The 26649-nt window shown below is 40.2% G+C and overlaps 1 protein-coding gene across 3 annotated transcripts in view; it reads right to left on the reverse strand.

Moving 5' to 3' along the window:
* Positions 1–1402: 1402 nt before the first annotated feature.
* The window catches only part of taf3 (TAF3 RNA polymerase II, TATA box binding protein (TBP)-associated facto), a 189546-nt gene continuing 164299 nt past the window's right edge, over positions 1403–26649 (reverse strand). For 2 of the 3 annotated variants that reach the window (XM_041203605.1, XM_041203606.1), the window contains 3 exons: positions 11637–11901; positions 3974–4080; positions 1404–2017 (listed from right to left, as the gene is read on the reverse strand). In XM_041203605.1, coding sequence (XP_041059539.1) covers positions 1903–2017; positions 3974–4080; positions 11637–11901 — 487 coding nt within the window. In that variant the 3' untranslated portion in view covers positions 1404–1902. Of the gene's footprint in view, positions 2018–3973; positions 4081–11636; positions 11902–26649 lie in introns of all 3 variants that reach the window. The other variant, XM_041203604.1, reaches the window with a different exon arrangement.

Raw genomic sequence — 26649 nt, forward strand, 5'->3', positions numbered from 1 at the left:
GAATTATTTTGGTGAACCTTCATTGCATTCCCTCCATGGTAAGATCATCAAAACTGTACACAATACTCCAGGTGCAGTCTCACCAGGGCTCTACATAATTGCAGTAAAACATCTTTACTCCTGTACTCAAATCCTCTTGTAACAAAAGCCAACACACCATATGCCTTCCTAATTGCTGTACTTATAGCTGGCAAGCTAAATAAGGCAAAGTTATTAAGTTTATTTTTCCTGAAAGTGCTGGCCATAAGGACAACATGAAAGATCTTTATATTCTGGGCAAAGTAGGGTGAAACAATGGGATTTACAGGTCAAAGGGAGAAAATATATTTAAGGAAAGATGGAAAGCTGTATGGGGAGTGGCCATATATGATCTTGAGAGGTGGACTGTGTGAAATAGACCTGTGAAAAAGCAGCCTTTAGTCACCCAGAGAAGTATTGGTTTGGTCCAGAGTGCAAGGTTTTGTTAAATGCCTTGGAGTTCCATTGTCGAGTGAGAGGGAGAGAGAAGCTGTGAAATACCTCCCATATAGCAACAGTGGATGCTTGTGGTAATATTGCTGATTGAGTTTATAGATTAAGGTTCTATTCTGACTGTTGCCTGAAAGGGGTGTATAGTTGTGGTCTAGTTAAGTAGAAATCTTCTGAGAACTGTTGTAAGACTAAGTCTAACTGTATAACTGTAATTTTGTGTTTAACTTTTTCTTTTGTTAATAAATATTTAAATTTAATCTTTAAAATCTCCACAGGTGAAAAATTATCGGGGGTAGGCGGGAACGAGGGGTTGAGGTTACATTCAGATCAGCCATGATCTTATTGAATGGTGGAGCAGGCTCGAGGGGCCAAGTAAACTATTCCAGCTCCTAATTTGTATATTCGTATGTAGGTGGTAGTGGGCTCTTTACTTCTGAATTCAGTGAACATCCCTTAAAAAATACAAATTGCAAAATCATTGTGATGGCTTGACCAAGTTGCCCTTTGGGATTTAGTCAGCCTGGCAATTACTATTTGAGATATCATAATATTAGTATCACACTGGCACTGAAATTCAGAGTCCACTTGCCAACTACTCTCTACTCATACAGTATAAATTGTTGTTCCCTTTACATTTAGTATTCTTGCAAATTGTTCTGATGAGTCCAGAACGAAAAGCTTTGACAAAAAAATCTCTTTTTTTCAGCAATACATTAAGATGCCTTCAAACTAGGAAATGGCTGAAGTCTGACAAGATGGACACTGCAGTCCATACTTCTGAACAATGTATTTAATTTTATTTTGAAATTACTCATTGGAAATTTTTTCCTTATAAAATCCTGGTGTCCTTCAAATGAAGTTCTTCAGCAGCTTCTATAGCAATATTTCAAACTACAATTGATATTCTGAAGACATGTTACAAATGATTCCATTCTCCAAAAATAGCAGTACAAATACATTACTGTCCACTGCAGTATCTTTTTTTTTAAAAAAATGTAATTTATTCTCTTAATAAACCTTAGCAATCCATTATTTTGGTTACAATCACCATGCCACTGTTGGTTAAAGCAATGAGAGCTCTGAGCAGAGAAGATAAAATATATTACAAGCTTAACTATAAGGATGACAAGTCCATATAGAATGCAAAAAATGATTGTGATATATAATACAAACTTTCATTTTAAAAGTATACAATTAATTACACAAAAAGGCTAACAATGGGTTTCGTTCTCCAGCCTTTTCCTGGAATTGGGTGGAATCTCTGAACAATTTTACATTTTCTGCACTGTACAAAGACATTTAATCAGGCCTCACGTTGCACTGGATCTCATTGTTTACACAGTTCATCATCACCGCTGCCCTTTCAAAAAACTGGAACAAAAAAGGAGCAATCTGTCAAAAAAAAAGGAGGGATGTAGTTTGAAAACCCTCTCAATGTGCTCGCGATTTCTTTCTCTTATGTTTCTTCTCCTTCTTCTTATTGATGCACTTCGGGCAAAACCATTGGACTTCATCTGGTGGCGCTGCAGAAATCCCAACACAAGGCCTGATAAAATGAATATCAGAGGTGAGATACTGAACATTTCAAGGGTATTTCAACAGAATTAAACAACCTACGCACTTGAAGTCTTTACACAGCACTAACTAGTCAACAAATATAAGATCACAGCAGAAAACAGCTTCCCAGTCAGTCTTTGTAATGCTCCTATGGCATTTAGAAAATTATGGGCCAGAGTTTGCTGTTGCAGGGCATCTAAAACTGCCATTAGTAAGACTCGCCCCTGCGCCCTTCAGCTTAAAACATTTTCCCACAAAGTTGCTTAAAAGTAAGAGCTAATAATGGCACAGCGAGGGAAGCATCTGGGACCCAAGTGAATAGGGCAGCCAACGGAACATCATCTTAACCAATCAGATTGAAGGATTGGGAAATAAACAGTGGAAGGACTGAGAAGGAGAAGAATTAAAGGGGGTGAAATTCAATCTGAAATCTGGTACAGAAAGAGAAATAAAGACAGTAATATTAGATTTTGAGAGAAAGAGAGGGACAGGAAAGAAGGAGAAAATTAAAACTTGAAAATTGGAAGGTTAATTGGAAGTCATTACCACTTATCAATTGTTAAAAGGATATTTACTCTTGAAATGATAAGATTTAACTTCCTGTGTTGGGTTTATTGGGCGTACATGAGCAAATACAACAAGTTCTTCAAAAAAAAAGGGAGATTAAGGGCGAGATGTTATTTTCGTGAAACTAACTGTGAAGCAATGCAACTCTGGCAGCAACTTTGGGAGATTCCCATTTAACCACACATCCGCTCCTTGCCTGAAGTTGCTGTACCATTTACCTATAAATTATAGTGTCATTGGCCTTACCATTATTTTAATAGAAAATTATAATTCAACGAAATGAAAGTAAATGTATGATGTTCCCAGCTCTATTAAAATACGTCTTCAAAATGTGCTGCATTTATACGATAGCACCTGAGGCATTACGCAAGCAAGTGATGCCAGGTCAGCCCCTGGAGATGGGTCACGCCATTGGTGGCTCTAGCAGCAAGTGTTGGATTATGATCCTGTTTGAAGTCAAACTCAATCACATGATATGTACCTTCCTGAAATTGGGCTTTAGTAGATTCCTTCCAATGTCATATATTGATATATTTTAGGAGGCGCTACAAGAAAAATCGCCCCATCACTTGAGACAGTCAAAAAGTCCATTTATAAATAATGATAAAAATAATGCAGAGAGATAAAAAAGTGAAGCCATGTTTTAGAGATTTAAAAAAAGGCTGTCAGAACAACTTACTTTCTCAAAGGCAGATTTGTTATGGAACATATGATAATTGAGGAACATCAAAAGGTCATTAATACAAGTTATAATCATTGTAATGTTTTCTGAGCATTTTGAAGCTTGATATAATGGATCATTTTTTTGTGGGGGTGGGGGGGGGTGGAAGAGAGGAGAAGTCCTTAATTCTTCTCCCCTTTTCATTCTGGTCTTGCTTCCTCCAAGTCCACAATGGTGAAGAGAGCAGGTAACCTTCCTTAGGAACAGGGTAGGGCTCCCCTTGAACTGGTCACAAGACGTTTCACAACAACAGAGTTCATGTGCCAGCTTGGTTTCAGGTTATTTTATGTCTCCACACCTCTTCTTTTCCCAGATGGAGAGACACCTGCCCTCTTTACAGCAGTATGCAGATCTTAAAAACAAATTGGTGTCCAACAACATAGCGCATTGTACATTAGTGCTCCAATGTACCTGCTCAACTATTGCTACATCTTAAAAATGCTCTGGAAACAAATATAAGGAGGACTGTTGCTTCCATTTTGGCATGTTTCATCCTTAGATTGTAGTAAAAGTTACTGTAATTATTCAATATAATTACATGCTGTCAGATTCTGCTTGTGCTTCTCTTCAATGGGGACACAGAGGGTTTAAGATCAACGTTCATCATTCCAACAGTTTTACAGATAAGCAAAAGATTCAAGGAAACAGATTTCTTACCAATGATACCAATCATCACAGTCATCACAGCCAATCATTGGGCTGCCATCATCTGGCTTGTTGCAGCCAGGACAGATCCAGATTTGATTTCCCCATTCATCGCGTATCTGAGGGGACAGGAGAAACAAAATTGTTTCTAATTTAATTGTAGAACAATTATGTTGAGAGTTTGGCGTACAAAATTGTGTTTGGTGTCAAATTTGCCACTCACAGAAAAAGTGTATCACCCTTTGCTCCCAGTTTCACAGATTAACAATAAAAATATTGTATAAATAGGAAGTGGTAGGTGTTGAGAATGGCTGATATTCCATAAGGGAATCTGATGGCAGACCCAAAATATTAGGTCTGTTGAATAATGGAATAAAAACAGTTCTCAGCGTCTCATGAATCACCCAACGACCTTCTCAGTAAATTCTCTTATCTGGTGCGATGTTGTGCAATGTTATGGGGCTGGGGCTGGGGTTTTCATCCTCATGGTGGGTGGCTGGGAGTTGGGAAAATTCCTGGCTCTGCCCAACTGCCTCAAGAGAAAGTGCCAGGAAGGATGGGGTGTTTTATTCCCAGGGTGAGGGTGGGGGAGTGGGTGTGGGCTAGAGTCGGGCCAGCCGACCAGGGAAAAAAGGTTCGGAGGCAGCCACAGCGTCCCAAGGTGGGCTGTTTAAAAGGCCTGCCTCAGTGCTGTGGGACTTCATCCTACTTGTAATGAAAAAAGGCCCTCTTGCCCTCACTCCATGTACACACTCCAAACCCCATCTATGCCACCTCATGCCCCCCCCCCCCCCCCCCCCCAACTCCCCACCCAACCTCCACATGGCCTCTCATGCCAAGCAATGGCACTTCCAGTTTCTGCTATTGATACTTTAAAGGGTCTGGATGATTGACACTTTTATTGCCCTGTCGTAAAAAGCAGTTTTTTTAAATGGAAAGTTATCAATGAATGACTGTCTTTTTTTAAAAGTTTTTTTTTTACACATTCTATTGTCACTATGAGGTTAATTGGTTCTGTAGTGTATATTGAGTCAATGGGCATGGAAGTGTCATGACTTGGTGTGTGGAAATTTTTAAACTTGCCTCTCAAAAAATTCCCTCATGCAGATTATGGTTCACGACACCCCTGAGGTGCTGTGAGCCATGACTCTTTGAAAATCTGGCCTGACTCCTTGAAAATTGCAGAGGGTGAGGGCATGCCCATCCTATCAATGGAGCCAGTCAGGTCGGGAGGGAAATGTGCGGACTTGCTGCCTGAACTAGCCTGCGCCCTTGAACAGTCTTGGTGAAAATGGGGTTGGGAATCCTGGAATCGGGTCCCAGCTGCCATTTTCACCCCTCCGGGGGGTCTCTCTGACTCTGTGCAAATCTAGCCCCTGACCTCAACAACCTGGAATGAGGGGGCCAAGAAAATCTATCAGGGTTCCTGTCTGTGTTCACTAAAGTACACATGATGTACACCTGGTATGAACTGAACAGAGTAGCCCATATGAGGAAAGTACCAGAGAGTGGCCAATATGAATGGAGTATGCCCAAAAACAATTCAGCATCATTAACTGCAGGTCAAAACACTTGGGGTGGGAATAGTTAAGCAAAGGGATTCATGTAGTTCACAATGTATCTTAAAATCTAAATGTGAGTTGAATGAACTACTGTTAGGCTATTAAATGAGCTGACGACTGAAGCAGTCCAGTGTTCTTCCATCTACTCAAGCAATGCAGGCTCCCTTATAGATGAAATCTGCCCATGGAAATAGTGGAGACTAATTTATTATCTGGAGCTCATGGAACAAAGATATGGAATCTCCTGTGCAGATACAAGTATGACACCTGCACATTGGCTTACATAACTGCCATAATTCTTCCTAAATGCTATAATTTCACAGTTAGGTTGTGTACTAGCTTCTTGAAGACATGGATTCTTCTGATATCTCTGTGTTCTATCTGAAATGAAGAGGATGAATTGCTTGAGTGACATTAATGCATTTTCTCAAGTGCCATCATTATGTTGCTTTCATAACTTTTTATTACTGCTGCACTGTCTGCTTTTCTAACTATGACTAGAACCAATTTACCAAGAAAAGAAACAACCAGCACATACCATCTATTTGAAAACCAGATAATTTATCCCACTGCACCAGATCCTGAAGAAATAATCTGGCAAATAAAATGGGCTCATAAAATGTGCATAGTAATTTCAGATTCACCCCACCTTGTAATTTTCTCCATCCTCTCTCAAAGACACTGATCCAAGTTAAGAGGTTCCAGTGCAGATTTTAACCCTCAACCTCTTATTGCTAATGAGGGTATGTTACCTGACAGGACCCAGTCTCCATCTCTTCAAGCAGATATTTTTAAAAATTGTGCGTGGAACCCAAAGGCATTTAAGTTGTACAAAGTTCCTTACTGATTGCTCAAATTAACTAAACTCACTTTAACTTTCAAAACAGGCAGAATGAAACTCAGGTTGCTTGAACATAAATGGAAGGCTTCCAGTGCACAAAACATTTGAGTGAATTTTTAAAAAATGTGAGGAGCTATGTTCTTTGTCTGAAGGCTTTATACCCATCTTGCAGAAATGGACCAATTTCTTATGAACTGGCCAAGTTAAAGAATTTTCTGTATGTGTTTTTGTGTTTAATGTATTTGATGTTTCTATACTGTCATAAAGTAAAATTCCAAAATGATTTTATATACTATGGGGAAGAGTTGGGGAGCTTGCCTGCACCAGATCAACAAGTGATCCCAGCATGGCTCAGTTCTGGGAATACTGAGATAAGATCAGAGACCAATGGCATTTACATTACAGTCTTTTATAGTGGTGTCTTCTTTGCTACATGGAGGCAAACTTGCATCCTCGCAGGTCTCTATTTACACTGCTCTCAGAGGCCTCATGGCTGCTAAAGATGGTTAGGGAAGTACTTTTAAGGGCCAACACACGCGAAGGTTACACTATGCATGTCACATCAGAGTGAAATGCCTACCAGAATAACTTCTGAACAAATCTTACAACGTAATCAATGCTTCAAGCAATAAAATCATGCTTGGGTGGACAGAGTTCCTGAAATTGGTCTGTTGAGTTAGCTATTCCATAAGTACTGTAGATCACGATGCCTGCCACTTTGTCTTATATATTACACCCACCACCAACATAATATGTTGAAGCAGGAAGCGCAGATAAAAGATACAGTACAAAGGCACAGGCACTGTTTATGCTTTGCTGAGAAGTGCAGTTATTTGTGGTTCCAGCATTGCAGAATCAAGGCACAAAACAAGCTTACTTGGCAAATTTAATGTGCAAAGTGAGTGAACAGTGTGGGAGGGTGTAACCATTTCCTTCACTAGCTCTACATTCACAATGATAATTTCCTTGGCGCAAGACAACAAAATTACTAGAAAAGACAATACAAATCTTGAAATGAACCCCAAACTTGCTTGCTAACATTTTAATTCTCTACACAATCAGTTGAGGTATCCAACAATGTAGAATGAAGTATGGGGTTACAGAGGGCTGAACTCACTGATTTACTCAATTTGTATCAAATTTTTTTATTGGGGGAAAAAAGTCCAGATCTTGCAGAAAGATGATGGTCAACATCTACTGGACTGGAAGTGGATACCAGAGGTGGGCAGAAAGAAGTCACTGGGGAACTGCTGAAATACATTTTAATTAAATAGGAAACCCAGCAAAACTCCTCCAAAGGCTAAGTTGATAAATTCATTGCCCACTCTGAAACTAAATCATACAGGCTAGTTCGCTGGGTAGCCAAGTGATAAGTCTGTTGGATAATTTTCTATTCATGCGTAAGATGTGGGCTTCACTGGCTAGGCCAGCATTTATTGCGCATCCCCAATTGCCTTTGAGAAGGTGGTGATGAGCTGCCTTTTTGAACCACTGCAGTTTATGTAGTGTAGGTACACCCTCAGTGCTGTTAGAGAGGGAGTTCCAGGAGTTTGACCCAACGACAGTGAAGGAACGGCAATATATTTCCAAGACAGGGTGGTAAATGATTTGAAGGGGAATCTCCAGCTGGTGGTGTTCCCATGTGTCTGCTGCCTTTGTCCTTCCAGATGGTAGCAGTTGTGGGTTTGGAAAGTGCTGTCTAAGGAGGCTTGGTGAGTTCCTGCAGTGCATCTTGTAGATGATACACACTGCTGCCACAGGAGGGAGTGAATGTTTGTGGATGGGGTGCCAATCAAGGGGACTGCTTTGTCCTGGATGGTGTCAGCTTCTTGAGTATTATTGGAGCTGCACTCATCCAGGCATGTGGAGAGTATTCCATCACACTCTTGACTTGTGCTTTGTGATGGTGGACAGGCTTTGGGGAGTTAGGAGGTGAGTCACTCACCACAGGATTCCTAGCCTCTGACCTGTTCTTGTAGCCACAGTATTTATATGACTAGTCCAGTTCAGTTTCTGGTTAATGGTAACCCCAAGGATGTTGGTAGTGGGGGATTCAAATGATGGTAATGTTATTGAACGTCAAGGAGTGATGGTGAGATTCTCTCTTGTTGGAGATGGTCATTGTCTGACACTTGTCTGGCACGAATGTTACTTGCCACTTGTCAGCCCAAGCCTAAACATTGTCCAGGCCTTGCTGCATATGGACATGGACTGCTTCAATATCTGAGGAGTTGGAAATGCTGCTGAACATTGTGCAATCATCAACGAACATCCTCACTTCTGACCTTATGATGGAAGGAAGGTCATTGATGAAGTTGCTGAAGATGGTTGGGCCTTGGACACTACCCTGAGGAAATCCTGCAGCAATATCCTGGAGGTGAGATGATTAACCTCCAACGACCACAATCATCTCCCTTTGCGCTAAGTATAGCTCCAGCCAGTGGAGAGTTTTCCCTCTGGTTCCCATTGGCTCCAGTTTTGCTAGGGCTCCTTGATGCCACACTCTGTCAAATGCTGCCTTGATGTCAAGGGCAGTCACTCTCACCTCACCTCTGGAGTTCAGCTCTTTTGTCCATGTTTGAACTGAGGCTGTGATGAGGTCAGGAACTGAGTGGCTCTGGTAGAACCTAAACTGAGTGTCGGTGAGCAGGTTATTGCTAATCGAGTGCTGCTTGATATAACTTTTGATAGACCCCTTCCATCACATTTCAGTGAGGGCAAAGGTACAGCTGCTTCAACTGGCTTTAGGACTCCAAACTAGGGCAGGGAAAGATGTTCCAGAATGCAAACTCAACAAGGGATTGGGTTACGTGAGATCTGAGAGTTACCAGATATGGGAGCTCTAAGGTATGAGGAAGAAAAAAGACTTCTTTCCTTAAAAAGCTCTCAATTAATTACTGTGCTCTCCCTAACTACCCCACCTTTTCTTTTCTCTCTAAACTGTTTGGCCATGTATTACCACTTACCCCTGTACCAACCCTGCATCACCTCACCCCTCGTCATTCCCTTTTTGAATCCAGTAATACTTGCCTGCAGCACCGAAACTGCCCTTGTCAAAGTCACCAATAACATCCTTTGTTTCTGTGATTGATAGGTACTATCCTTTCACCATTCTTCAACTGCTCTGCTGTGTTTGACACAGTTAACCATTCTATAGTTTTCTCTCATAGTTTTTCTTTAATTCTTTCATGGGATGTCAGCGTTACAGATGAGGTCAGCATTTGTTCCCATTCCTAATCGTCCTGGGAACGAGTGGCTTGCTAGGCTATTTCAGAGGGCAGTTAAGAGTCAACCACATTGCTGTGGTCACATGTAGGCCGGACTAGGTAAGGTTAGCAGATTTCCTTCCCTAAAATTGCGTACCTATATAGCATTCCTTAAATGACTCCATATCTATCTGTCACAATTCAGCCAGTACATCACCTGCAATGGCTTTTTTCCCCTGACCCTATATTGTCAAGGCTCTGGCCTTTGTTTCCTTCCTTCCTTTCTTTACTTTTATGCTGCCCTGAAATCATATGTATGATGTCACTTTTCACTTATGCTAATGATATCATTCTTGACTCCTCCTCCATTATTGTACTGTTGATCTGATCTTCAAGTCCTGGATGAGCAAGAAGTTCCTTCAACTCAGCATCAGCAAAGGGAGGGAAGCTATTGTGTTTTGCTCCTGCCGAAAACTCCCAACCTCAGCAATCAACTTCATCTCTAACTCTGACAGTTCCCACAGCACAAGCCAGAGGGTGTGCAATGTCAGTGTCCTGTTTGGCTCTATGCAGAAACTTCAAACCCCACAGCCTTGCCTTTGCCAAGCCTACCTATTTCGACCTCCACAAAATCACCTGACTTTTACCCCACTTCATTCATTTATCTGTGAGTTTGTCACCTTGACTCAATTATTCCAAAGCTCTCCTTCCTGGATCTCCTAAATTCAGCCTTATACAAATTACAACTTGTCAAAATGGCCACAGTCTCCATTCCCTCCTACACGAACTCTCATTCCTTATTATACCTGCACTTGCCAACCTTCAATGGCTCCGTTTTCCCTACATATCAGTTTCAAAAGTCTTCATCTTTGAAATAATCCATGCCCTCGCTTTTCTCTACCTCAGCAATCTCATTTAGCCATATGTTCGTGTATCTGTCCTTCTCTCTTCTGATTCTCACCTTCTATCATACCCCTTTTTTTGAGTTCCTATAACATTCAACCTAAGACATCTGCTTTATTACTACTTTCCCTTCCTTCAAAAGGCTATTCAAATCTTCTTCCTTCGTTTCTTGCAGTCTGGCTTTTAAACAAAATCTGTGAAGGACATTTTTACATGAAAGGCTCTATGTAAACTATAGTTGTTCTTTTGGTTGTGGGAAATATTGTTGGTAGTTGCGATAAAAGTTGGTCAAAATTATTTCAGTCCCAGCACATTATACTTAGTTTCAACTGAAATCATATTATTCCAGGAGACTAAGTGACTATGTAGGTATATTGTTTATGGATGGAATATGTAAGGTTACAATCAGGACTAAAGACTGGACAGTTCTTATAATAAGATCACATAATGTTCAATATAGTTTGACTAGAGGACAGGGCAAGAGAACCTTCTGGATTCTTCCAGATTTTCCACAGTAAAGCCACAGGACACTTATTTAAAATAAATAGGATGGCCTACAAAACTCCTCTGAAGGTTTAATTGATAAATTCATTGGCCAATGTGAAATTAAGCCATACAGGCTAGTTTGATGCCTAGCCTGTGAAAAGTCTGTTGATTTCAGCAAGGACAAAGATACAGGTACTGGAACTGGTTTCAAGACTCCAGACTAGTGCAGGGAAAAATGTTCCAGGATTTCTGCTCCTGATTGTTATTGAGTGTTCAGGAAGAAATGTTGCGTGCATTAAGTGAGCAGAGGATAGAGCTTGGTTGCAGTACTTGCTGCAGTAAATACTCTGCCTCACTCACACATGAGACATGACAAGGTACTAGTGGTCCCATGGAACTTTACCACCGCACAGGATGGGAGAAGATGGGAGGTAGAAATAAGCCCTTTAATGCAATTTTTGTTTTTCTTCAAGGAGTTCTGAAGTTAACGTAACCATTCACAACAAAGACATGATTAATCTATATACAATGCTATGTATAAAATGTTGTTTCAATGCATTAAGTTGCTTTTGTTTGTAATTCCTTTTTTTGACAATGATATTTCTTTCATTGTCAGAACATTTATAGAAATGAGAAAGTTTATAAAATATGAATTTAAGCTCCGAAGTGTTACTCACCACATAAGTACTGACAGTCTCTGTAACTACACTTCTGACTGGTGTCTTAGAGGCTCCTGCTCCTGAGCCAGAAGCTGCAGGAGATACAGCAGGAAGAGTAGGAGCTGGAGATGGAGCTGCTGTGGGTAGAGGAAGAGGAGCTGGTGTAAGGGGTGGGGCAATATGAATTGGGGGTGGTGCTGGAGATGGTGGTGGTGGAGTCTTTGGGTGACCTGCAGGAGGTGATGGTTTTGCCTCTGTGACTGGGACCACCTTACTGATGACTCTGAAAGGACAAACAGAAAATATGAGTTAATGCATTCTAACGATTAAATGCTTATTCACCAAGATGAATTAGTCATCAGGAGATAGTTGGCCACATTTCCAATTCAACCTCCTGCTTAAAATAAACATTCAATTATCTTGCCATTATTCATTTTGATGTCACTACTGCAAACTACGTACATAAAGTTATTTAATTTGGACCAGTTCTGAATTGTTGAACCGGCATTCAAAAAATCTTGCAGTCACTTTCCCTGGGGGTAGTGAGTAACTGCATTGCATGATGTGGCAATGAAGCAAACAAACCAGGTAAGCTCTGAGTTCAATAACTGGGCTGTGCTGAACTAGCTACTGTAATCGGGGCAGTAGCGGAGGCAAAATTGGACACAATCGTTATTTTAGCCAGGGAATGGTAGGAAAAATAGTCAGGTTTCTCATTGCTAATTGCCATTCCATGACTGTTAATTGAAATTGTTGGTGTCTGCACAAGATTGCTATCAGGCAAGATGTTCCTCTTTCTACCAATGCCCTGCCGTCCTCGTGGTTTTCTGGAAAAGGAGGTGCTTAGTCATTAATATCCAAACAGGGGAGATATTGGGAGGAATGTCCACACTGCATTCAAACATGAGTCTTTAGGACAAGAGGAAGAATAGAGGAGACAGCAAAAGACTTTTCAATCGAACGTTAATATTTTTTGTGAATAATAATGCTCAATTACTCATATTCACTACAGGTAACTTCTTTGAGTTACTTACAAGTTAGCAACCAGGAACAAGATCAATTTAAGAGAAATGCATACTTACTTACAGATGCAAATAAAAATGATGAAAAGGCCAAACTTTAAATAGGCTAGCCTATGAAAACTGAATTTCTATTTAATCTACCAAAATATTAGTTATGCAGACATTTATGGTTCTCTGAATCAGGAACATATTTTAAAATTTGTTTTTGTAGTTCGTATTAAAAGATGTGTTTAAAGCCACAAACAAATGTAACCAGTCAAATCTGCACATTAATTCCAGAAATAGCATAGGATTGAGATTTTACACCTCAGCAACACTAATTTTTCAAAGAATTAACTGCATAAAGTACTCAAGTGATTTAAAAATCAACTGTCTTGAATTGTATGAGGGTTAGATTCATTAATACAGGGCAGTTATAAATCTCCACTATTTTCTATGCAAATATAATACACTTTAGCCTTTAACCCTCTAGTGACATGGGCGTATTTACTGCCCTGGATGCCACAAGCCTGTGGGTATGTCTATGTTTGGACATGATTTTTGACTCAAAAGTTAATTGGGCACCATTGTCCAAATCAAATATTTTCACTATTTGTTTAGATCTTATTTTCATCCAATGATAGACTTTTTAAAAGAAAGCCGCTCTCATATTGAAAGGATGGTCAGAATAAGGAGAGTGATAGAAAATATTGTTCCAAATGTTTGAGAAATGCCACAAAACATTTCACATACCTTAAAGTGCAGTGACTATTGCTACACAGCCAAAAGAAAGAAATGAAAACTTGAAAGCTTTAAATGTAGAAGAAAATCAAGAAACAGAAAAGTTAAAACTAACAAAAGAAAAGAGAGAAAGCAAGGAAACAGGATATCAGATAGGAACATAGGAAAGGCCTTTCAGCCTCTTGAGCCTGTTTGTCATTAATCAGATTACAGCTGATCTATACATTAATTGCAATAAAAGTTGGCTAAAGTTATTTCAGTCCCAGCATACTATACTTGGTTTCAATTGAAATCGTATAATTCCAGGAGACTAATTAAGTGACTATGTGGGTATATTGTTTATGGATGGAATATTTAAGGTTGCAATCAGGGTTAAATACTGGACAGTTCTTATGATGAGGGTGGTACAGTGGTCCCACATGGCAGACTGGTCAGGAAAGTGAGATCTCATGGGGAAGAATTTTCCAAGGTGTAAAATGACCCGTGGTGATGTCGGGCGGGTGTCCCAACGTCACCGCGTGTCATTTAGATTTTTAGTTCGTTGGGCGCGCAGCCGAGTTGGTTGCGCACAGTCCGGAATGTCAAAGGCCTATTAAAAAATAATTAAAACAGTTAAAGGAGCTGCCTGTCCAACCTTAAGGTTGGCGGGCAGGCGAAGAGCCCCGGCGGCCTTCGCATTTTTCATGAAACCTCATCATGGGCGGGATGAGGTTTCATGAACTTTTAAAATTCAATAGAAATTATTTTGAAAATTCATTGACATGTCCCAGCTCATGTGACACTGTCACATGAGAGAACATGTTTTAAAAGCTTTTTTCCCCCTTTATTTAAATTTTAAAACCTTAAACTGATCTCCCTGAGGCACAGAGGTGGGCCTTAATTGGCCAGCCCATGTAAAATGACGGCGCAGACCCGATCAGGGGTACCGATCGGGCTTGCGCTCGCTCCCGCCCGCCCCCTCACAATCCCCCCAATGGGGGGAAAATTCAGCCCATGGGAAACAGGGGTAGGTGGCAGGTTGAATCCAAAATTGGCTCAGTGACAGGAAACAAAGGGTAATGGTTGATGGGTGTTTTTGCAAATGGAAAACCGTTTCCAGTGGTGTTCCACAGGACTCAGTGTTGGGGCCCTAGCTGTTTGTTGTATATATTAATGATTTAGATGTAAATGTGGAAGGCATGATCGGGAAATGCGCAGATCACACAAAAATTGGCGGTGTAGTTGATATTGAAGAGGATAGCTGCCGACTCCAGAATTACATCAATGGTTTGGTTGCGTGGGTGGAGAAGTGACAAATGGAATTCAATCTGGAAAAGTGTGAGGTAATGCACTTGGGGAGGGCAAACAAAGCAAGGGAATACTCAATAAACGGTAAGTTACTGAGAGGGGTTGAGGAAGTCGGAGACCTTGGAGTTCATGTCCACAGGTCCTTGAAGGTGGCAAGACAGATGGACAAGGTGCTCAAGAAAACTTATGGAATGCTTTCCTTTACTGGGCGAGGTTTGGATAAAAAAAGCAGGGGTGTAATGATGAAACTGTATAAAATGCTGGTTAGGCCACAGCTGGAATTGTGTGTATAGGAAGGACATAATTGCTCTGGAAAGATTGCAAAGGAGGTTTACAAGAATGTTGCCAGAGTTTGAGAATTATAGCTATGAGGCGAGATTGGATAGGCTAGGGTTGTTTTCCTTGGAACAGAGGAGGCTGAGGGGTGACCTAATTGAGGTGTCCAAAATTATGAGGGGCTTAGATAGGGTAGAGAGGAAAGACTTGTTTCCCCTAGCTGAGGAGCCAATTGCCAGGGGTCATAGATTTAAGGTGATTGGTAGAAGGATTAGAGGGGACATGAGGAAAAGCTTTTTCACCCAGAGGGTGGTGGCACCTGGAATTCATTGTCTAAATTGGTGGTTGAGGCTGAAACACTCAACTCATTTAAAAAGTACCTGGGTCTGCACCCAAAGTGCTGTAACCTGCAAGGCTAAGGATCAGGTGCTGGAAAGTGGGATTAAAATGAGCAGCTAGTTTCTTTTTTCTCTTTTTAGCTGGTGCAGACACGATGGGCTGAACAGCCTCTTTCTGCACCATAACCAGACAGAACCGTAGAAAAGTTAAGGATAAGCCAATTGCAAGTTTGTAAAATTCCTTCTCAATGCAATATTTTTGTATGAAATTCTGTGGTGAGCCATTCATGTATTTTGCTTTCACAAAAACCGTTAAATTGTATTTCTCTGTGCCACACATCAGCAAACTCTATACCACACATAAGAATGTCTACAGGGAAATTTTTGTATGAAAGGTCATGTCAACCACCACTTAAGTATAATCAAAAACTATTTGAAGTAATTAATCGAAGGATTACAAGAAACTACATTTGTTTTGCACATCTTGATTCAGTTTCCAATCAACATACTAAATATAGATTGTACAAGTTGAAATGTTAACAGAATTCTTCTAGTGCTAGATGCTGATAGCTATATGCATTAGCTATATGCTGCTAAAATATGGCTTTGAGATAAAAAAAATAACAAAACATCTGTTGGTCCAGCTTCAGTTCTCCTATATTTGGCATATATTTCAGTGCTCCTAGGTCATATTGTAATGTGCTGCAGTTGAGCAAAATGATTGTCACTATATGCTCATTATGCAACTTGTGTGACGTGCCTCTGGATGTTTTACTCCATTAAAGGTGCTGTATAAATGCAAGTTGTTGCTACATCATTGCCATTTTGACAACTGAAATGTGACCAGCAATTTACAGTGTATCTGAAACGACATAATGACCCATGTCTGACCAACCTTGAAGGATAAATTACACCTAAACATAGCAATTATTAAAGAAGGGAACAAACAACGTGACATTTCCGTAACATGATGTTCTGACTTTGGAAAAGGGCACACAGGAAACTAAAGAGAAAAACAAAGTTGATGTGGGTGGAATTGGATGGCAACAGTCAGACTTTCAGAGCTATTAGAAAGAGTGCTTGAGGTTACGTTTCACAACCTTACAATGTAAAATCCACCATTGTTTTGGTTTAAAAAAAACTGAAAATAATTTTGTTTTTAGATTTATTAATATTCTAGATACATACCAAATTTAAGATGAGATCTCCAAGGCAGTATTAGATGTAAAAAGTGTACTAAAATAAAATTCACAAAGATCACTGGGGTTTGTGGCTTTTTACACATAAGAACTGTTGGTTTTAGTTGGGTTACCTGGAACAATTGCAGCACTTCAGCATAAGGAGAACGACTGAAAAAAGATTGGTGGTTAAGAATCTGCAGCCTCTAATTCCTTGTTGTTACAGTTAGCCAAAACATCAAGAATGCACAACGCAGAGACTAGGCATGTGTCAGATATTTCCCCAGAGATACAGTAGGGAGAATCAGTTTCTGAATCATCCCAGACCATGCCCATGAATCTTGAAGTGTACAACCAGCAAGTTAACCAATGCCCTCTTGGACTGGGAAACAGTACAACGCTTGGTAAATGCAGAAAGGAAAGATTAACTGAAGATCGGAGGAGAAAAAAAAACAACAGGAAAGCAATGGTTAGAGCATTTTAGATACAATTAATATAAGGGGACTATAACGCATTGCGTTGTATTTATTGATTGATAAATGTCTACACCCCAATTTGTAGCTCTAGCACACGTTTAACTGCTATCATTAATTGCTTTCTTCTTCTTTTTCCCAGGGAAGAGGGACTTCATTTACGAGGATAGATCAGAAAAACTGGAACTGCTCTCCTTGGTGAAGAGAAGGTTGAGAGAACACTTGATAGAGGTGTTCAAAATCATGAGAGGTCTAGACAGAATAGGTGGAGAGAAACTGTTCCCACTAATGGAAGAGTCGAGAACAGATTTATGATAATGACAAAAGAACCAAAGGTGTTGTGAGGAAGATCTTTTTTATGCAGCGAGAAGTTAGAATTTGGAATGCACTGCCTGGGACAGTGGTGCAGGTAGATTCAATCGTGGCTTTCAAAGACGTATTGGATAATTATCTGAAGAAAAAATTTTGCAGGACTATGGGATAAAGGCGGGAAAGGAACTAGCCGAATTGCTCTTGCAGAGAGCTGGCACGGGCACAGTGGGCTGAATGGCCTCCTTCTGAATGGTACTGTAACCATTCTATGATTCTATATGATTTGATTCTTAGTCATGCTTTCTGTGCTTGCTTTGCTCCTTTCCAGTACAAATCCACCTTTCTCTTTCATCTGAAAATTCTTATTTTCATCCTCTTTAATTTTTAATCTTCCAAGTCTGGCCTCTCTTGCTCTATTTTATGGAGCTCACAAATACTAACAATGGAATTTATTTTTGCACAATGGTCTATCATTAATGCTGAGTGATGAACTTACAGGCCTGTAACTTCTCAGCTCCCCAGCGTCGGATTTGGGGTACCCTCTGGGAAGTTCCCAGCTAAGGGTTTACATGGCAAATGCCCAGGAGTGCACACTTCCTCTGGACAACTGCACTGCTCCTGTGAACCAACTGAAAATGCGGTTTAACTCGCAAACTTCAGATGGTTCCGTCAGGGTTATACCAATAGTTACTCAGAAAAAGTTAGAAGAATTAAAACCTCTTCTAACTTCCGAATGACTATTGTAAAGACCCAGACCGACCCCACAGGACTCCCCCACATGCCAGACCACCCCTCCTGACCTCCGACCACCCCCCCAGAACTCAGAACGACCTCCCACCTGCCCCCCAACACCATTCCCTGGACCTCTGACCAACCTGCCCCACTGCCATCCTGAACCATCCCTACCCCACAAATCCTATGCACTTACATCACACTTACCTTCTTGCTGGCCCGTCAATTTCCCTGGCCCTTTAAACTTATCCGCTTGATGGCAGCGTGCCGTAAACAAGGGGGAGTGGCCTCCTGGAACATGCTGGAGCTACATTTCGATGAAGACCTCAAGCAGCTCCAGTGAACGGAAGTGGCAACTTAATTTCAAGACCAGGTAAGTAGGTATTTATTTCTTCTAATTTCTGAGGGCCAGCACTTTCCAACGCTAGTTGGAGGTTATGGGCCTACAGTGTTATTAACACTGACTCAATAATCATCTTACAGAGTGGAATGCCACAAAAGTTCTTAAATAGCACATTTCTGAAATATAAATAAATGAGGATGTGTATTAGAACTAAAACTAGTGATGGACAGCAGACAGTAAATTATACATGATGTAACCAACATAACTCATTCACTCTTCCTTCACTGAATAATAATTTCTGAAGTTCAGCTCAGACTGGCAGAATAAGAGTCTTTTGTTTGTGGGGCATCAGGAATCTATGTAACATGAGTTCTAATTGTCCCAACTCATTTCAAAGCTACTCTTAGTTCAGCATGAACCTGGCATTTCACTCAATAGGGTCACAGGTTGGCTGCTGTGGGAAATGGAATATTAGACTTGTTAGTAGGAGGAAATGACAAATTGTTAGATTGGTACAGTAGGAGAAAATCTGGAAGTTGTGCTGAGACATATTGTAGGGCAATGTAGAGGGAGGCATAATATGCGCCTAGCTGTTCTGCATTGATACAGACACTGGGTGCTTGAGAATGTGCTATTCTACTACATTCACACATCTTGATGAAAACAAAATTCACAAAAAATTATGAAGCTGATTAACTGGACAAAAGAATAAAATAAATCAAACACAATTTTTGGCTGCAAAATTCTATTTGCCAAGGAAACATAAATGATTCTTGTACTGTCTACCAATTAATAACCATTAACTTGAACTAATGAACTCAAAACACCGTGGGGGGAAGAGAGGGGATAATATCCTTCCCAAACATTTGCCAGACAGAAATGGAGTATTTTTAGTCTCACTTGTATGTGGGAAAGTAAAGTTTATAAAATGACTTCAAATAGCTGCTGAACAGTTTAATCAGTGAGAAACGGGACATGCACAAAGACAGGAGGTTATTAGGCTTGCACTTAAAAGGGATTTTAAAAACATTATCTAATGCTGTACTTCCTTCCTAAAGTAATAGCTGGAAAAAGGCATACAGGATAGTCACAGATGTCTAGTGAGCTCAAAGCTGCAGTCTGGGAATTGTCGCTCAGCTTCTATCCAAATTAGTGCTACAATCAATTAAATTTAAACATCCAAACTTAATTCTGCATTTGCATTTGAAAATTTCCTCCAAAAAATGATGCATTATCAACAGGATTGCTGTATCCAAGACAAACAACTATTAAATACAGCGTCTGCTGGCTGAAACCATAAGGGTTCATCGACTCCAGTGCAACCATATCTTTTTATCACACATGATTGATGCCAATATCCACATTCTAATGTGATTACATGTTATCACACAAACGTTGCACAAAACACTTGCAACATGACATGGCAGTTTATGCGATAAGGAAGTTCAAAACACAAAATTAGAACAACTGAATTCCAGTACTAAGCTATGGATCCTGATGAGGGCCTCTCATTAAAATCCAGCACTTTAAAATGCACCATACGAAATCCAATTAAAATTGTGTTTATGTTTGAACTATTCAATAGAATATCATGGATTTAAAAGATAACAGTAGAACCCAACTGAGATCCACATCAGTTTATCAATTACATAGCAGGAGAAGCAACATGAATTTGACAATTAAATTGATAAGACTGCATGATGGATTTCTGCCCTTTCCACAGCATCTTGCAAAAAGGATCCATTTGGGGATTACAAGAGATCTCAGTGCCCCTCATCCAAGAAGAGGGAAGATACACCTACAGTTCCCACTCTGGATTATTATCCTCTGACCACTTCTAGGAACAGCACATTTGTTGATGCCAGGAGAGAATGGAATTGGCTTGGCTGTGATACTCTCCATGACTGAATGGCCTGTTGATATTCACCAACTATCTGAGTTCGCACATGAAACTTGGCATTTGGGAAAGATACCAAAGGGCAGCCAGTGGCTGCGAAACTGCTGTCCAAGTCAGTAGAGTTGGGAGAGAAGTGGGAAAAATTGGAGTCGGATGGAGATTGCTAAAAACAGAAAGAAATCCACGACTGGTCAGAATTTCAAAAAGTTGCTGTGATTCATTTAGATTGGGTATTTACTTTAAGCAGTAATAAAGATAATAAAGCATAATTTGTGATTACCCTTGTTATGGCATTGTACGGCATACTTACGGTTTTATTAAATATATTCGTTGAAAGGACAAAACAAGCATTTCTGGAAGACAGGGTGTAAATTTGAGGTTTCAATGGAAAATCAACAACTGCGGTATTATTAATCCTGCCTGTAGGTTAAAAGTAAAAACCTGACTTTAGACTCTAACGCAGGTGGGCTACAAGGGAGGCCCAAAAGGTCAGTCATATTGAATACTATTGAGGGGTCAAGGAAGAGCAGCATGCATAGTTGCAGTTGCATAGAATATCATTGATAACTTTGAACAGGGCTGTTTTGCTGTTACAGGCTGGATAGAAAATTGGACAAGAAGGATATGACATGGACAGGGTGAGAGGGAACTGCTGAAATCCTCGTTCCCTTTCCCTGATGCTTATCTTCAGCAAATTTCTGAGAGAGAGGTGCGTGTGTATTTTTTCAGCCCCAAGTGTGTGGACAATTTGAATAACTAGCAGCAAGCTTTTTGTGGGATTAAATAAAGATGATTGATTATTCAAGCACTCACCCTGAAGTCTAACTGGCATCCACTCACACAAGCACACACACACAAACACATTCTAGGAAAGTACAGTTGAAGAGGATAGTGCTCTTTTACAAGTTATAAACAAAAGGAACAGTTCATAATTCAGGTGATTGTCTTGTTCTGGAAAACATGTGTTGCGGGCCTGTTGAGAGGACATCTTCACTCCTGAAATGTAGTTTGGGTGAATTCAACAGCCAAACTTCTACGTCATAGTCGTTTTTAGGATTCTCTCAAAGCGATGGACTTTCTGCAGGCCATGGAGCTAGTTTCTTGTAGTTTCAGTACCTGGAGTCAGTTTGCTAGACCTGAAAAGGAACAGGCTTGGAGACCTTGCGATGTTCCAGTCTCTGGTTCTTAAGGCATGGAGGTTATTGTCCTTTAAGACCCTCCTTTCTACAGGCAGCATTTAAGGATTAAAATGAACAAACAAGGATGTATCACCATGTGACTCCTTACACCAACCTTTACCAAATATGATGGTGGCCTTAGATTAATGAGTGACATTCTGGTTTATTATTTTAAGACATTCATCCTGAGGGGGTTAAGATAATAGTCTTTGTTTCAAAGAAGACCCATTCACTTCAGGAACGTCTTCTGATGGCCTCAGGATATGTGCAGTTGACATCTTTTTATCTATGATGTACCCTGCTGTCTGTTAGTGAGTCAATTTTTGAATACCCAAGCCAGGTCAGCTGACCTTTGGTGGCCATCTTTGCAGAAGCACATTTTCTTTTTAAAATGGACAGGTTTATTTCAAAGAATCCATATTGAGTAAAGTTTGTATCCTAAAAGTTAGAATATGATATGCTTTGACTGGGCATGACAGAACAGGTAGACTCAGAGTTGGGTGCTGATGACACTGCCATCTTAATGAGGAATAGGAGGTTAGAGAAGAGGAGGAGGTTAGAGATGGATTAGTAGTTGGATACTAGAGAGTTATTGAGGCCAGGCTTTTTAAGAATATGTCCAGTGCAGCTGTATTCGAAGGGGCAGATAATTGTAGCCACAGAAAGGGGGAGGTTCCTGATGTCAATGAGCAGTGGAATGGTAATCATATGGAGCATAAAGTTTAAAGGAGAGAGACTGATGAATGTTGTGGGGTGTGATAGTAACAACAGAGAAATCAACTGCAGTCTTGCAGGTTGCCTCCATTTTCGAGAGAATAAAACACAACTTATTCACACTGGGTAGTATAGTTAATGCAGAAAAGAGAAAGCAGAGAATGCGAAAAGGTCACTTAGATCATCAAATCTACTTCCTCATACTATGTGCAGCCCACTATACCATGGACTTCACCCATATCTAATTAATTTCTTGATATTTCAGATTTACTGTGAACGAAATTAAATTCAAAAGATCATGCAACATAGCAGTTAATAAGCAGCTGGAGTACAGAATAGTTAGGAGGCAAGTTCCTTTTCCCTCCCTGACCCAATAAGTTTGGTTCTGATTTAAAACAGGTTAGGAATGAGAAAACAATAAATCAGATTCCACCCAACTTGCTCTAATACATCTTATAAAGTCCAGCTCAGGGTTGGTTTAACAGAGGGCTAAAATACCAACTGTAGCCTTGGTTATGTGATGTTGTATAGTGGGTGGGTGAGTAGGAAGAAAATAACGCTGTGATTTTTCGGCACTGTCATGGCGGGGCCCCCTGCAGGAGATCTGGCGGCCCAGCCACAAGTCCATTGACTTTCGGCAGGACCGGACGATCCCAGCAGTGGGTGGGGGGCGGAAAATCCTGCCCAACTTATAAATTGCATGACCTTACCTACTTTAACCCTGGTACCATGGAAATCCTTGCACATACATTTGTTGCTCCCAGATTCAACTATTATAATGCTTCTCTTGCCGGCCTCTCCAGAAACAACTTGCCCAAAACTGCCACATGTATCCTGTCTAATATTTGGGGTGGAATTTTCCTGGCCTCAATGGTGGATTTGGAAAAGGGTGTACCTGGAAAATAGGGGGGAACTTTCCCTGGGTGGGGTGGGAACAGAATGAGCTGCCCACTCCATGGCCCTCCACCACATGGAGGCCACCAGTTCAATGGCCATCGGAGTCGGAGGCTTTGTGCCCTACTGATCGGGCTACGGGTAGGAAAGGTCACACTCGTGGCCCAAAGGCCTCCTCCAGAGAGGTTTCCTCTTCAGTCCAAGGGGCTTATTGTCTTCGACCTTCATAATTTTTAATTTTGATTCATGCCTCCAAGGGCATAAGACATAGGAGCAGCCCATCGAGTCTGCTCCACCATTCAATGAGATCATGGCTGATCTGATAATCCTCAACTCCACTTTTCTGCCTTTTCCCCCATAAGCCTTGATTCCCATCTCCATATTGAGGTGCCCTTGCAGTCCCCAACCTGCCTCAGCTATGCCCATCTTTCCTGGTAGTGCTGCCAAGGCTCCAGAGTTGCCAGTCCTAATTGGACCTGCAGCATCAGGAGCCTGCCTGCTGCCTTGAACAGTACAAGATACCATTCGTTTAGAAAATTATCAGATGACTGGTTGGAGTCCTAATTTCGAGATATTTCATTGTTCAGTCACAAGCTTTCCAGAGCTCTATTAGGTAAGTAATTAAGGTCAGGAAAAATGTATAGCCTGGTTGATGATATTCCAGCTCCCTGAAACTTACTTCACCTGGGCATGCCAAATAGACTCTATGAAAATCAGTCATTACTCTGATATTATAAGTCCTTATGATTTACAAATATCTCTGGTGACAACATTCTTTTTGTTCATGTGGTATATGAATGAGTTTTTAAATAAGAAGCAACTAAACGTATTGTTAGTTCTGATTCTGCTCAAGATGACATGCTATAAATAAACCACTCATCCTATGTGGAATCTTTCCTATTGTTCAAATGAAACGCATATGGTGACAATGATTACTGAGTATCATCTTTACAAACTGCCTATCATCCTGTCCCAAACTTCCAATGTGTAAGCAGATATCAGATTATTACACAGTACTGCATTTTGCTCCGAAAAAAATGCTTCCATTTGCATTAACCAATCTGCTAATCTGATTGGTCTAGGAGCCATTTCAGTTGTCAGGATTGACAGTGTTTCGCCTGATATAAAATTAGAGTTGAATAATTCTATTCAATGTTTTTTTAACTAAGCTTCTTTTCTTCCCAGCTTAAACTTTGATTTCCATGGTTAACTTCACTCTGTTCAATGATGAAAACTTAGCCAAAGAGTTGCCAGCTACCTGTTATACTAGAATTTCTATTTTCTGAAAAGAGTTTGTTCTGCACAGTACAATTATCCTCTCACATTTTCTTTCTAAAGTATCACCTTTGCTTGCATTTAGTTCATGAATAACAGTTCCTACAGCAGGCCAATTGAATAGATAGTCTTCAATGAGGAAACAAACACCGCCCACAGCTGTGCTTAATAATGGCCCCATGCTGCTTACGTTTCACCATTTGCGCTGCTGGTCACGGTGGGCTAACTGCTAAAAACACTGGTTGCATTCATGAAAACGTGCTGCAGGAGGGGCTTTCATCAGTGTCTCTTTACCTAATTCCCCACCACAAAAAGACAAGTATATGGATTGGGTCACAAGCTGCACAGGCTGAAATGCAAGCCTGCTGCTTGACAAGTTACCAATGAGTCAATCTTTTCCACCCCTGACCACACATATTGATGGAAGGTTATCCGTATTCATCGTGTGGATAAAGCAATACCAGTAGTTTAATAACCCTTTTATTTAGCTATTGTGTACAAACATTATATGGCCTGCCATATAAATTACCTAATGCTGATAAGTGCTTTGCCCACTTAAGGCCACACAATTAACTCAATAGGTTTTAGACAACTGTTCATTAACCAGGTTTCTTTAGACCCATAAGACAGTTAATCACCTCAAAACAAAAAATCTGGGTTAGAACACAGATTTTCCTATTGTATGAAGAAGAGGAACGAATGAAGAGGAAGATATTAATTTCATTTAATTAACAGCAATCTCATTTATAGTGAAGTCGTCATCCTGGAGACCAAGCCCGGCATAAATGCACATGTCTCTAATCTAAACCCTCCAATATGTTTATGCCTTAAGTTAAAATAGATACACAGCAGCGTTCTCAACATTAGGAAAATTACAAGAGTGAGATCATTATTGATGTCAAACCCACATTGAAGCATGTTCCATTTTTTAAAGAGTAATTAACTGGATAAGGAACAATCCTGAAATGATGGGTTAGGTGTAGAATTTACACTGGATTTAAGGACAGTGTAAACATGTGGCCAGGCCATACACAGAATGAGTTCGCCTCAGTTCCCAAGTTAAGGGAAAAAAATTAGCTGGCAACACGAATTTCTTGACACAGGTGACAGCACAACTGGACTTGGCTCTGGTTCTCCCACAGTGGCATGACTTGCATTCGTACTGTTAAGGTTAATACATGCATTAAAGCCATACTGGTGAGGGGTTTGATGCGACCTAACCTGTGGAATAATGGCTCACTGAGGAATCTTCAGGAAGGGCGGAAAGAGAGAAAATTTTCATGAAAAAACATTATTTGTATCTGTTTTGTATCTTCTACCTTTTTAATGAATTATATTTACAAAGATCAGCATGTTTGCTCCTTCTACCGACAATCTAACACAGATTCTATCCAACTTATTTAATATTTTAAAGGAAAGCTCTGCAAAGTTTCTCTATGATTGTCAACAACATTTCAGAAGTGTATGTTTTTTTAAACACAAGCTGCTGATGTACAGTCCTGGCACTATATCCGTACAACTTGGCTTACAGTCATGTCACTTATGTGATTTTGGCCCAGTAATGGCCAATTCTTGGTTCGTCAACAGATGGTGTGGATTAAAGTTCTGTATAGGAAACAGTACCTATGTCTAATACTATTGCTATAGTGTAGCATTAAATAAATGTGCTGTGGAAGGGGTGTGATTTTCTGGTGGAGATGCGGAATTAAAATGGAAGCTGCTTTTGCAAGGTTGATAAAGATCTTGAAGCAGTAATTGCACAGAAAATGGGTAATACTAATGTTCTGGCAAATATAATACTTCCTCAAGAAATTATAGGTCCCCGGTTCACTTAACACCAATAAATGCCCACTTATTATAAATTTGTATTATAAATCTATAATTTCAATCAATAAATCACATCTGACCCAACCAGAGACGATATTTAATGCAAAAGATGGCCAAAAACTTCTGGATTGTTACAATACCTTTTGTGTTGAAGCATTCCTATTGATAATTGTCAAATGCAATGATTCATTTGAGAAGTGGGAATTCTTCAATTAACTTGATAATACAAATGCAAATAGGATATCTCTTACAAAGGTTGAACCTACTCGCTCTTCACAAATTACCCTCCTTGCTTAATATCATAAAACAATAAGTTAGAGGTACTGTGCTATCCTCAAATGGTGTATTTTCCTTCCTTGCACAAAACAGAGCTGCTCAGTCAGTATTCTGTAACATTGGAGTCTGCAGAACACAGCACAGAAATTTGTAGATCTATTTTCTCTTCTAAAGTAACAATTGTGGCTACGTTAAAGCCAACAGGTAGCAAAATTATAAGTGGACACAGGTCAGAAATGCTTATTACTACATTACCTGGGGCAGTTAAAATCAGCAGCAAAGTCACCCT

Source organism: Carcharodon carcharias, chromosome 13 (assembly GCF_017639515.1).
Source record: "Carcharodon carcharias isolate sCarCar2 chromosome 13, sCarCar2.pri, whole genome shotgun sequence".
Taxonomy (NCBI): domain Eukaryota; kingdom Metazoa; phylum Chordata; class Chondrichthyes; order Lamniformes; family Lamnidae; genus Carcharodon; species Carcharodon carcharias.